This window comes from Carassius auratus, chromosome 41 (assembly GCF_003368295.1).
Source record: "Carassius auratus strain Wakin chromosome 41, ASM336829v1, whole genome shotgun sequence".
Taxonomy (NCBI): domain Eukaryota; kingdom Metazoa; phylum Chordata; class Actinopteri; order Cypriniformes; family Cyprinidae; genus Carassius; species Carassius auratus.
Window position 1 is genome coordinate 7,515,391 of NC_039283.1, and position 14,245 is coordinate 7,529,635.

The window sequence follows — 14,245 nt, forward strand, 5'->3', positions numbered from 1 at the left end:
GTGCCTGAGGCAAAGGGGGTGTTGATGAGAGAAAAAAAAAACATTATTATGCAACATAATTATGCAACATTATTATGTTACACACAAACTTAATCGGATATGAGAATTTCAATTTCACTTTTTATTAAAAAGAATGAAAATGCAATAGAAAAATAGAGATGCATTTTTATATACATTCTTCAGATCAAATATTAATTGTGATAGGATCCATTTCACAGATACGTTTGTAACTGAAATCACATGGCACGTCAAACCATGTTTTGGAGCGTGAGTCCAGGACTGCGCAGTCTTCTCCATGAATCCCTCCTGACTGGTGGTTATTGGGCTCTTTATCCCCTTCACTCCAGAACCTACAGAGAGCAGCGGAACAATCAGGAAAACATAATATTAACATCTCCTCAGAGAAACCAATTTGCATTTAAATGACCTCCACTGCATTCACTGTCACTGAGATTTTTTAAAGACAAAATCCTGCTTTGGTTTTACTTGTCTATATCCAGGGTTTTTAGGAGTGTTAAGGACCCATTACCCCCAAATATGAAAGGACACCCTAAAATATAAATGCAGCTATATATTTTTTTTCATGTACAGACCTATATATACTGTGTGAGAAAAAAGTACGGGCTACGTAATACTTAAACAATTGGCCTTTTTCCCACAAAACAAATGATTGAAATATTATTAGAAATATTTTTACCTCAATATTAAAATAATTTAGATAAATAATAAAATAAATAATACAAATAATAATAAGTTGGCAAGTTAAAGGCTGTCTGTAGAAAGGTACAAGAAAAAAAATTATATATATATATATATATATATATATATATATATATATATATATATATATATATATATATATATATATATATAATGTATAGGTATATACATTATATAAAATAAAAAATAAATCCCTAGTTAGTATTATTTTTGTTCAGCCTCTCTGTGTGTGTGCCTGTGCGTGTATGTGTGTGTGTGTGTGTGTGACGTACGTTCTATTAACCAGTGTGTTGTCCACCCATTTCCACACTCCCTCAGTCTCAAGGTCTGATAAACCAATCCAGTAATGATAGTCTACTCCACCACGACTGCGTGCGACACTTTCAAGTGCATGCTGTAATAAAAATAAAAATATCAGAACATAAATGCATATGAACATAAATGCTGCATATACTAATTGAAACAAAGGTTTAAGTAAGTTTTCATCCTGTATATGTAAGAAGTCGATTCACAAACATGGCTTACGTGTTGTTGGTGGCTGTGCAGGATTGACAGATGGCCACCCATAGACGCGCAGCTCTCTTTGCTGTGCTGCCAGTCAAGTTTATCATCACTAAAGAAATAACACCTCCCTTCTAAATGCAGCCAGTCTTCTGGGCATGGCCTACATTTGATCACTGCGGAAGAGAGATGTTACAGAATGAATGGGTGAAAGAAAGGGAGCGGGAAAGATTAAAACAACAATCTAAGGTTGACCCTCGGGGATCAAATATCATTCAGAGACTGTATATACACAAATATTTTTGTTTCCTCACCCGGTTTGGAACAAGTCTGTCCAAGGGTTGTGTATTCAGAGCAAAGGCGGGAGAAACGCTCCTGCATGGCGGTGAGTTTGAGAGAAAGAGACGCAGCCTCAGACTCATCATTCTTGACTGGCTTTACAGTGTCTGGTCTGTGACTGTTTACCACTGCAGAGAGAAAGAGTTTTATATATCAGTGTATTAAACCAGCAGCCATGCAAAGACTTCAGACACCGCAATGTTTTTATGGTCTTAAATAAATGTTTAAATTACCAGCTAGCTACCAGAAAACCAGCTATTTATTATCATTATCCTTCAGGAAATATTATTTTAGGAATTATGTCTGCATATAAATCCTAAAGCCTTATAGAAAACATTTAACTCATTGGTAAAAAGGCTATTCTATTCTATTCTATCCTAATGTAGGGATACAAAATATATTGTACCATATTGCTTATTTGGCTATATTATAAGATTTTATTTATAGGAATTTGTCTTTTTTTTTTTTATACTTTTTTTTTTTTTTTTTTACATTTAGAATTTTAATACCAGATTATCAGCATCTCTCAAAAATGTAATATTGATGCACCCCATTCTATTCTATTATATTCTATTCTATTCTATATCAGTACCATATTGGATAAAGGTCAATATTATATTTATACTATTGTATATGTCCATGTTGTGCATGATCAATGTCAATATTACATTTACATTACCATTGCCATCATTTAACTTTATTAATTCAATAAAACTATTTAAATGTATTCTTTAGCAAGCTTCAAAATAATTGCAAACATTAACTGAATAACACATTTATTAATTGAATAACATTTATATGTCATCACACTTAAACAGCAAATCTCAAAATGAATATGCATTTTCTATACTATACATTATACATCACAACATCATTTTGTGATGTCTACATTTTTAAATGAGTGATTTTTGTTGTTAGTGCTTTATTTTTTATTTATTTAGAGTCTCTAATCTAGTCTCTTTTATTCGTTGTGAAACCCTCTGCACTAGAGATTCAGAGGCATGCTTACGTGCGTAATGTCAGTTTACTTACAGAGAACGCCAAGTACTATGTTTGCACAAACTGAGGTCAGTAGAGCCACGAGCAGTACAAGGGAAGCCTGCCCCGTCAAACACTTCGCCCCTTTGTGAACCCCTGAGGAAACACATAATTAGTTGATTATTACTCTGACTTGCTCCACATTTCTCTACATTTCTCTTCCACTCCCCCCTTCAGTTCACGCGCTCGCATATACACATATACATTACCTTGTTTGCCCTGTGATGTGAGTATAGGTCTGTTTCCACCATGAGAGACGTCCTCTGTGAACTCTTGTAAACTGGTGTAATTTTCAATATCTTCCATCTTTAACAAAAGATTCAGTAAATGAGTTTATTTAAGAACAGAGCTTCTTAATTAGTCTGTCTTTATCTTCTAGTCCGGTCCTCCAGATCACCTATAAAGAAATAACAGTCCACGAAGAAGAAAGAAACCAGAAGAGAGCTTCCCTGGAAAAAATGAAGAAGGGAAAGTTCTTCCTGAGTGTGTCTGCTCAGATTTGTATGAACTGCTCCTTTTCACAGTTCACTGGGCTCTAACTTTTATCCCACTTTCTCTCCCTCCCACCGTGCCTGTGATCATGTGCACAAATTCAGGGCCGCTAGAGGGTAAACACAGAGAGGATGAATTAGAGGAGAGCTGGTTATGCAATACTGAACTTTTTTTTACCATGCACAAAACAACCCATATTTTGCAATGAGTCATTCTAGCCAAAAAAAAGAACAGTTTGTCCATGATAGTGAAATGATTTTATTATTATAATATGAATTCCTGTAAAATGTTTCATACTGAACATGTTGTAAAATCCAGCTGTACACAAAACATCCAAACAAGATTTGTTAGTTTTTTAATGAAAGATTAAAGATGTACGTAATATAGAGATGTACAATTTACAGTAACCTAATTAATATGAAGTTACTCATATAATTAGACTTTAGGGTATGCTCATAAAAATAATAATATGCATCTAACCATTTAAATCTGCATAGTTCATGTAGCAAAATAGCAAAACATTTAAAAGGTCGCAGATCTCTTATCTTTTGTTTTTTATTCCATCAGTCACTGTTTTGGTGAAGTGCTCAAAGCCTAAAAAGTCATAGTGGTGAGGGCCGATCACTGCTTTTATCATTAAAGTGCGTAGGAAAAAACAAACACAAGTCAAAAGCAGGATGCAGCACTGTCACAAAATCATGACTATTGAGCAATCTGTGAATTTATGTTAATTATTCGTGCCTGGTTTCAGATGACACTGCTGTTTTTCATTAAAGACTGACAGAGCTCTGTTTAACTTTTCCCACACCTTCATTTCCCGGTTGTGATTGAGCAATAGGAGTCACTTTCATATGACTTTAGCAACTTATCAATTTATCACTATCAGTTCTAGGAGATAAAAACAGTTTTGAACTGGAATTACTTTTGGTTCTCATTTACTCATTTTGTTCATATCATTAAAAGGTTATTCCGCATGGCCTCTTGCATTCCTTTCCTATTTCTCCAGCTGTTTATTCACTTCTTATTCCTGGTTTCTCAACAGCTGGATCTCCTCCATGCACAACAGATCTGTTCTGGGAGCAATACTACTACTACTACTTCTAATAAAAAAAATATAGTGTTTTACCTTAATCTATTAATTTTCAGTAGTTTGTGCCATATCATTTATTTCTTTGTTGTCTCCAAAATCTCCAGTCCATCCTTCATCCTGTCCTAGGATAAAAAGAATCCATAAAATGTAATTAATGCTCTTAAGTTGAATTAATTCGATTCTACAAGCTTTGTAACGTTTTGAAAAGTGGTGAGTTGAAAACATTTGATTATAGTCCTAACGCTTATCACTTTTAGCAGTTTAAACAATGTGTCTTCGATGTCTTCCTCCATCTACCAAACACTAAAAAAGGCTAAAATATGCAACACATTAATATTATTGTTTTATATATTGATTTTAAATGATTTCACATATGAAATTGTGTAAGAAAATATTATGTTTTTATATAATATTTTTTTTTCTATTTTTAAATCAGCATTTCTCTGTATCCCCAGCAACCGTTTGTGGTCCCTGGAGTTCAAAATCCATGTCCTAGAGGTTTACTAAGCACTTTAGATGTGATCAGGTGTATAGTATTCTGGGCCTGATCTTCATATTCTTTCATGTATATGTCTTCATCATTTTATATAATACCAGTTGATACATGAGCCTTTGTAGAAGCATGGACTCTATTACAGTATATGAGCCAAAAAAAGAAAAAAAAGAAATATAGACCCAAAATACAATTAAAATATGACATTATGTTTGACAAATTGTTTATTTTGTAAGATTTTGTCAACATCCTGTCAGCAAATATTAATGTTTGGTAAAAGCTTTGTCTGATACCCAGAATCAAAGTTTTTGTGTAGGACCCAAAACTGTATTAATCAGCCCAAGAGGCAGATTGTGTCATGACTGGGATACAAGGATACACAGAGAGAAAACCAATTGCGGATACGTCTTTATTAAAGGGGCAATCCAAAGAATAAACAGTCCAGGCAGGGGTCGATATCCAACAAATCCAAAACATAAACAAACACGAACACAAGGCAAGGGCACAACTAGATGACGGACATGAATTAAACAAGGACTCCGTGACACATACTAAGACAGACCGGGTTAAATACACAGGGAGAGACTACGCTAATGGGAAATTGACAAGAGTGTAATGATTGATAACCAGTGACAGCTGGGTGCAGTGATTTAGGCAGAGACGTGAGGAATGTGGTTGATGAAGTGACAGACACTGTGGGAAAGGAGGACATCTAGTGGATACCCAGGGAACACAACCCAGACACTGTGACAGATTGAAGATTTATAACAATAACAACTCCTCTGTGTCTCTCCATATCACCATGCTGCTAATGCTTGCCACAAGGTGTGTATTTAGCTTTGATTTGAAAGAAAACAGGGCAAAGATGTTGTCCCAGGACCATGTCTCACTTGGTAAAATCAGGTTATGCCACAGAGGAGACAATTGACAAAGGAATTGTTGAAAAAAGTCGTTATTTTTGTTTTCTTTGCTTACAAAAAATATTCTTGTTGCTTCATAATGTTACAGTTGAACCACTGATGGCTTGAAATATTCTGATGATGTCTTTCATACTTTTCTGGACCTTGACAGGATAACTTACTTGGCAGTCTAAGGGACAGCCTCTCAGTTTTCATCCAAAATATCTTAAATTGTGTTCTGAAGACGAACAAAGCTTATACGGGTTTGGAACGACATGGGGGTAAGTGATTAATGACAAAAATTAAATATTGGGGTGGAGTATCCCTGTAACATATCCATATCACTTTGCCAAAAGATTTCAGTTATTTAAAAAATAACCAATAAACAATAAGATGTTCCATGTTTTTGCCACAAAATTATGTTTTATTAAGCACATACTCTCTTTCTCCCCCTCTCCCATTAAAAAGTGTTGTCACGGGCCCCAAAGGGGCATGTTTGCTCTTACACACAAGAGTTAAGTAAAAAACAACAACACACAAATGTCTTGAAATGCAATATCTGAACAAAGCCTTGGTAAGGTGTGGAACAAGATGTGGTAACCGTCGCATAAGCTGAAAAACTGATGGAATAATTGACTGTATCCTATTCTCAAGTGTTAACGTTTTACCATTGCAGTTTAAATAAATCGTACATTTCACATATTTAAACAGGGCATCTTGCTGAATTATATTAATTTCTTAAATAACCAGCTTTAGGGCAGATCCTTTGAGTGCAGCTGATGATTTTCTTTCACAGCATCCTTTCCTCACACCAAGGGGGTGGAGCTAAAACATTAAAACTTAAGAATTATTTTCTATAATTCGATGGACAGTCATTAATTATTCCCTACATAATTTACATTATACATAATTTCTTTATATACAGTGGGGATCGAAAGTTTGGGCACCCCTTGCAGAATCTGTGAAAATATGAGTAATTTTCAAAAAATAAGAGAGATCATACTAAATGCATGTTATTTTTTTTATTTAGTACTGTCCTGAGTAAGATATTGTGCATGAAAGATATTAACATTTAGTCCACAAGACAAAAAAAATGCTGAAATTATTAAAATAACCCCACTCAAAAGTTTGGGAACCCTTGGTTCTTAGTACTGTGTTCTGTTACCTGATGATCCTCGGCTGTCTTTCTGTTTTGTGATGGCTGTGCATGAGTCCCTTGTTTGTTCTGAACAGTTAAACTGAGCAGCGTTCTTCAGAAAAATCTTTAAGGTCCTGCAGATTCTTCAGTTTTACAGCATCTTTGCATGTTTGAACCCTTTCCAGCAGTGACTTTATGATTTTGAGATACATCTTATCACACTGAGGACATTTGAGGGACTCAAACACAACTATTTAAAAAGATTCAAACATTCACTGATGCTTTTCTGTTGATTCACGTTATATGAATATACGAAATGCAACCGACAGACAAAAAAGCTGAGAGTGACAAACTTAAAAGATGAGGGAAAAAAACATAGTAATATAATATTATTTTCATAACCTACTTTAGACTTTGTGATTTCAAGGATCTGACTCAAGATCATGTCACCCATTTGTTTGTTGTGATGCAAAATGAATCTCAACGCATCTCTCACCACCTTCTACATTAACAACAGCGACAACAAAACATACATTGTTACACAAAAAGTTGTAATTAAAGTTTCATCCCGTCACATCTTATTTGTTTTATTAATAAATAATTTGATATTTCAACAACCTTCACTTAACAGCTTCTTTTGCAGGCTTGAAACCATGTCCACTGTGTTTCAATCCCTCCTTACAGATGAGACAAACCAATCTTTGCTCATTCTAACAGAAAAGTTTCCAAATGGTTCCAAATACTCTAGCATTTCTACAGCATTCCTGGGAGTCTGTTGTCTTGTCTTGAGTTGTTGTTGTTGTAAGATGTCTACAATGATTCTCAGCACTCCTTTATTTTAAGATCTTGCCTGGTGAAGTTTTGTCTGCATTCCGGGCATTTGTGAGCTCCCTCATGTGATTCCTAAATAACGTGGCAGAAAACGTGCTCACAAAGTGAACTCACCAGATCGTTGAAGTCACTCAAAATGTGTAAATATTCGATGAAAAGCAGAAAGCGTTACCTGTTGTAGTCAGATTAGTATTCATAGACTTTGTTGAAGGAACGATGAAGCTGTAATGTTTGTTCAGTCCTTTATTGAGTCAGATCATACCCTCTTGCATTAGAGAACAGAATGTTTTACATACTTCTACATTGAAATCAAGAACTCAAGAAATCAAGAAAAAATAAATAAATCCCTTATAAAAACAGTAGCATTAGTTAAAGCATTAGCTGTTATGAACTATAAAGGTACAACAATTTCACAGCATATTAGGTTACTGTTAAATACATAAATATAGACTTATATTATTGTTTATTTATATTTGCTTATAATATATGATACCATAACCAGTGTGACACACCAGTGGAATAATATTGTTAAATGTTAACACCAATTTTAGTTTTCTGGACTTTTCTTATAGAAAAAGCAGCTTAGCTGAGAACTTTATGTTAATGGTTTTGGTTTTCACAACCATAATTTCTCCTTCAATACATTAGATGATTTTTGTGGGGTGCAAAAAGTTCAAAATATTTATTCAATGGTTATGTAAATATTACATGTAAAAGGTTATGGGCAGAAGTAACAATGGGCCTGTCTTTAGTACAAGTGTTGGCTGAAAATGTTTTGTCCAGTGAATGTGTATTCTATTTTGAAACCTAGGTATATAAGATGTGATATTCCTGTTTGGCTACTTTTTAACCTGTGGGAGGAAACATACCTAGTCATGCAAACCAAATTTGAAACCAAAAGTGTTCACTTCTAAAAACAAAGTGTTGGCAGAAGTTGAGAAGAAAGCTAAGATGTATTCAGCTATGTCTTTGCAGATTAAATGCTCAGTGTGTTTAGGTGATTTTACTGATCCAGTTACACTGTCTTGCGAGCACTCGTTCTGCCGGGACTGCATCATGGGTCACTTGCAGGCCAGCCTGGGACCAACCGCCTGCCCAGAATGCCAAAAGCCTTATAACGAAGAAGACCTGAAATCCAGCCGTTTACTGAGGAACATGACCTCCACTGTGAGAGAGCACCTTGCTGAGCTCAAATTGGATAAATCTCCATCTAAAGAAGGAGCAGAATCCTTAAAGCTCCCAGAAATGGAAAGGATGTTGATGTGCTCGGAACACGATGAGAAACTCAAACTGTTCTGCGAGACTGATCAGAAGCTGATGTGTGTCATCTGCAGGGATGGAGACAAACATAAAGGACACGTCTTTAAACCGGTGAAAGAAGCTGCGCAGATCAACAAGGTAAAACACGGCCATTTGTATAGGAGTCATATCAGAGTGCCTAATGAAAGCCCTGCAGATTAAAAGCTCCATTCTTGATTTCAAGTGTCTTTCAACCTATGCTATTTGTGTAATATTATTCATGGCATAATTAAGTTTCTAAATTTAAATCCAAGGCTTATTTCATTTCAGATATACAGAGAAGCTTATCTGTTCTCTGTTTTTGTTTTTTTCTGTAGGGGGAGCTGAAGACAGCTTTAGGTTTTCTTGCCAAAGAGAATGGACAGCTGGATTACATGATCCAACAACAGACAACTGAGATCACCAAAACTGAGGTATCAAGGTGTATATAAATAAAATAAAATGAATGAATTATTTGCACAGTCAGAGACCAGGGTTCACATTTCATTTACTTCCGCAAATTCTTAATCCCTTGACTCATATTTTTTTTAGCTTATCTATTAATTTAGAAATACATTAAAAACACAATTCAAACAGAAAATGGCTTGAATTATATTATAGTAAAATATTGTATATATTATATTGTTGTTTTTTTAAGAATTTCACTTTTTTCTTTATTTAGGGTAAATCCAAATCTTTATCAGCCCAGATCTCTGCTCAGTTTGAGGAAATGCACCAGTTCTTAAGACAAAAAGAGGCCGAAGTGAAGAAAAAGCTGGAGAAGGAGGAGAAGAAGGTTACAGAATTCATGCAGAATAATCAGTCCGTGATAAACAGAAGGTTCATGGAGAACAAAGAGAAGGAGATTATTCTGCAGTCAGCTCTGGAGATTGAGCAGCCTGATCACTTTCTACAGGTCACAACACATTTGATGACACACTTTTATTTTTGATGGGTAAAGTTGGTTAAAAAAAAACACACACACACACACACACACAAAAACATAATTTATTTATAAAGACACACTTGGAAATACGATGATAATATATTATAATCTATGATAAAGTATTACCTATGAGTTTTCGATTACAGTTATGGTTTATCTTGTAAATAAAAAGCACACATTTGTCTGCAGTGGTGGAATGAAAAAGGATTTCCAATGACGAAGAAAATGAAGCAGAAAGACGATTTGACACCATCAAATATCAAGTAAATAAAAAGCAATGATATTACTGTTATTTAGGTCTAAATGAGATCAGTGGGTGTTATCACTTGGGTAGAAATTGGTTTCTATTTGATGACTTTTCTATATCTTTCAGGTATGCGTCAAGAGTGAAAGATCTCTCTGTGGTTCCTGACTCTCTCTTTATTGGCCCTCATGAAACTCACCTGCAGTTCTTTGTGTGGAAGGAGATGCTGGGATCCATCAAACCAGGTGAAAAATATGACAAAAATGCATGTTGTGAAATTCAGCTAAAGTGAAACTAGATTTGCATTCCTGGAAAATGCCAGCACTTGTAAAGACAAGTGTTCAAGTTTTATGAGTTAGATTCTAGATTGTGGTGCTGTATTTGTCTTGCTTTCTGTGTGCTATTTGTGAAAACAAACAAAAACATAATAATAATAATAATAATAATAATAAATTGATGAGGGTAAATGACATGATGCTTCTTTTTTGGCCATATCTATTAAATTACTCAAAAACACATTCAATAATAACTAACAATAACAATAATTTTAAAAACCTAGGATAGGAATAAACTTCATAGATTCACATAGATTTTTAAAATACATCTTTTTATCATTTTGGCCATCTCATCCATATATCATTGACAAGTTTGGCAGCTTTTGTAAAGGTTAGATGGTTAAACAGATTTAGTCAGTTTTGCTTATTTAACAAACATCTGATGAATGTAAATCAACAGGAGATTTTCGAACTTTAACTTCTTACAAATATAAACCAAAAAAGCACAGAAAAAAAAGTTTGAATGGAGGAAATCTGTAGTGGTTTGGGGAAATAATTGCAGAAGTTAGATGTGTATGGTTATGGATTCAAAACACTACGTAACCAGAATATTCAGAACAGTGCTGTCCTGCTAAAACGTCTTTCAACTAATAATTTGTCATCTAATAATGTTTCTGTCTGTTCTTTAGTTCCTGAGAGTTTAACCCTGAAAAAATCTGGAGAGTCTTACTTAAAAGTGTCTCCAGGGGGCGCCAGAATCCGTCAAGCTGACAGAGCGACTCTTCTGTATAAAGACTTCAACCCTGGGACAGTTTCAGAGAAAAACTTCCAAGCTGGGCAGCACTACTGGGAAATAGAGGTGGGAGAAAAGCCAGACTGGACTGTGGGAATTAAGATAGGTGCAGAAAAACAGCTGAGTGCAGCAAAGTCTGCTGAGAGTGAGATCCTGCTCCACCTTAAACACAGTAAAGGATACGTGCTGACCTGTGATGGAAAGGACACTACATTGAATACTCCAGACAAACCACAGAAAATAGGGTTGTATCTGGACTGTGAGAGAAAGCAGGTGTCGTTCTATAATGCTGATAACATGTCTCGACTGACCCGGATAAACTACAGCTCGAAGCAGCCTTGCTGTCTCACCCTGGTTCCAGGACTTTATCTGGATGGAATGAACAGCGATCCTCTCTCTGTCTGCTCCTATGAGTTTAACACTGGCAAACGCTAACATGCTAGCTCGGTTATTAGCTGCACATTTTCTGAGACATTATAAAATGTCCTGGATTTGAGACATATGGGGATATCTAGGTCGTCTAAAATCAGATTATAACAAAGATGTTTTGGGCTTTTTTTTTTTTTTTTTTTGAGCTGCTGAATGACACTTCACGATGATATAAACAACTTCTTTTTTTACATGCATATCTTTGCATTCATTTTTAGATGGGTTACTTCAGCTAGCAAAGATATAAGCATGGTTTTCTTGTTGTTTGATGATCATACCGTATTTTCTCTTTAATTTTATGTCAATTTTGATAATGTATCCAGTATCAGATAGCCTACTGCTTTCATGCTTTTTGGACTGTGACATAAACTCAGACATGAAATAAACACCACATATTCCTTTTTAGGGTTTGGAGGATACATAAGTAGGGAATTGGTTCTGCATTTTAAAATACATCTGTAGATATGTCATATAGTAATTTAACTGGACTAGTAAAACATGAAATCTTTCAGTAAAATCAATAATTTAAAGAGTAGATTAATTGAAGTTAGAAAGATCAAATTACCATGTATTTATATTATGATTTCTGTTTAAATAATAAATTCATGTTTATTAATTATCTCTGTATTTAATGTCATATTCAAAGCAGTCTGGAGCATCAGAAAATGACACTGAAAGCTGTATGCAAATAACCATAATATCCACACAGATTATGATAAATCTGGCTGTAATCTTATTTATAGATGTCACAGAACATGGCTAATGAGAGCTCATGATGACAAAAATCATAAAGCAAACAGTCTTTAATCCAGTTTACAGAAGTAATACTGAGAAACAGGTTTCTGATGCTATGTCAGTTGCATCTGGGGACCATGTCTGTTCAGTTCAAACATATGTGACCTGAATAAGACATGTATAAATACACGGTTGTGTAGTAACAGCAGGTGTGTGTCGTCTCAGTGTTTCAGGTAGGTTGAAGGAATTTAGTTCAGATGCACCGTATTGTGGAGATAAAAGTTTGTGATCCATCATTAGTTTTGGTGTATTACCGTCGTGGCTGTTTGCTAGGAATTTAGGAAGTTACTTCTTTAGGTGCCACCAGGGTGTTATTTATTTATTTATTACATTTTAGATACTAAAAGCTGCAAGTAAACCTCATCCAGCTGTTATGGCATAATTAGACAGTTAAGGACAAGGAGAAGCACAGTCAGACATATATGTGAGCTGCATCCTGGTAAGATGATGGTTATTTGTTGTCATACATTCACAAGGTGTAGACAAGATGTATAGCTAAGGCATCACTAAAGAAATTTTGTTTAGTGATAATGGAGATAAGTGGGGCTGAGGAATCCCTTATACTCAGAAACAGCTCATAAACCTTCAGTTTATCATGAATTAATTATATTATTAATCATCATGTCATGTCTCTGGAGTCAGATTAATACCAGGCTGATTCACCCAGATCATCTAAATTCCCTCCGTTTTAAATTAAATTAAAAATTAAATTAAATGTATGCATTTAACAGATGCTTTTGTCCAAAGCGACTTACAGTGCATTCAGCCTATTAATTTTTACCTATCAATCACATGTGTATGAGATGTACACCACAGGCTTATGATCTGACAGAATCAACAGTGTCTAGAAGTGAACAACACCAATTCCTGAATGTAAACATTATAAACTTTACCAGCAGGTTTGTACACCTCCTCATACACCTCCTCAAAAGGTTCAGTAATTGTTTCACATTTAGATAAAGACTATTTAAGAAGAGGAAGAGAAACTTGCAACGGATTTCAAACCCACCAGTCTAAACTTCTGAGATGATCTCTGCTCTATTGTGGGTTGAACCAAAGAGGAAAAACTCACTCAGCAGTAACCAAGTGAGCTCACAACTCAGTAATAAAATACTGCACATATGACATATAATATAACACTTAGTGCACAGCCCACAGCCACATTGCTCAATATTAACCCAAAGATTATGTAATGAGTATGAGTACAATATACCCTTATATGGGAAACAAAGGAAGTATGGTAAAAGACACTCATATGTTGTAGTGTCGTACTGCACGGTAATGATTGGTGAAAAACCCACAAACACAAAACACAGGTATGTAAAAATTTAATATTCTAACACTGTATTAAACATTATAAAACAGTGTGAGAGATGAGACTGATGGTCTGACCCATGCTTAGGGTTTACTCATTTATCCTGCAAAATAAGCATTTTTTTTTTGTTTGTTTTGTTATATGTCACTGATCATTATATGATTGAATTATTAAGGATTTAATCAATTTTGGATTTATTAGAGGATTTAAGTTAAAAAAGGACAACAATCAATAATCAAGCTTTATTTATTTAATTATTTTTTCCCATATATTTATTATATGGGATATACTAACTCCCCCTGGACATTTAAAGTATGACATCTACTGTCATGTGAAGAAGTATATTCCTTTATTTATTTATTTTAGGTTAGGTTTAATGCATTTGTCAATCATGAAACAGCTAAGATTTATATAATAGTACTGATAAGATGAATACATTTTATACACACAATAACCAAGTTTCTTTATTTATCATCAATAAAAAAAAATTCAACTTCATACATTGTAACTGAAAATTGCTTGTTTTAGTCATGTTTAGCTATACTTTTTAACCGAATATATTTTTTATTTTCACAATGAAAATATTTAATATTGATTCTAAGCCTTTTTAATAAATGCTTTTTGTAAAT

At 34.5% G+C, this 14,245-nt stretch overlaps 2 protein-coding genes across 2 annotated transcripts; one reads left to right on the forward strand and one right to left on the reverse strand.

Moving 5' to 3' along the window:
* Nucleotides 1-89: 89 nt before the first annotated feature.
* On the reverse strand, nucleotides 90-3,135 carry LOC113060009 (CD209 antigen-like protein E). The gene is made up of 6 exons (XM_026228768.1): nucleotides 2,808-3,135; nucleotides 2,593-2,694; nucleotides 1,536-1,688; nucleotides 1,246-1,397; nucleotides 993-1,114; nucleotides 90-350 (listed from the first exon to the last, which is right to left on the reverse strand). The coding sequence occupies exons 1-6, from the start codon at nucleotides 2,902-2,904 to the stop codon at nucleotides 185-187; spliced, it is 792 nt and encodes a 263-aa protein (XP_026084553.1). The 5' UTR covers nucleotides 2,905-3,135; the 3' UTR covers nucleotides 90-184.
* Nucleotides 3,136-8,475: 5,340 nt separating this feature from the next.
* Nucleotides 8,476-12,061, forward strand: LOC113059631 (zinc-binding protein A33-like). The gene is made up of 6 exons (XM_026228171.1): nucleotides 8,476-8,939; nucleotides 9,158-9,253; nucleotides 9,502-9,735; nucleotides 9,955-10,028; nucleotides 10,139-10,254; nucleotides 10,974-12,061. Exons 1-6 carry the CDS (start codon nucleotides 8,493-8,495, stop codon nucleotides 11,510-11,512), a joined length of 1,506 nt encoding a protein of 501 aa, XP_026083956.1. The 5' UTR covers nucleotides 8,476-8,492; the 3' UTR covers nucleotides 11,513-12,061.
* The last annotated feature ends 2,184 nt before the right edge of the window (nucleotides 12,062-14,245 follow it).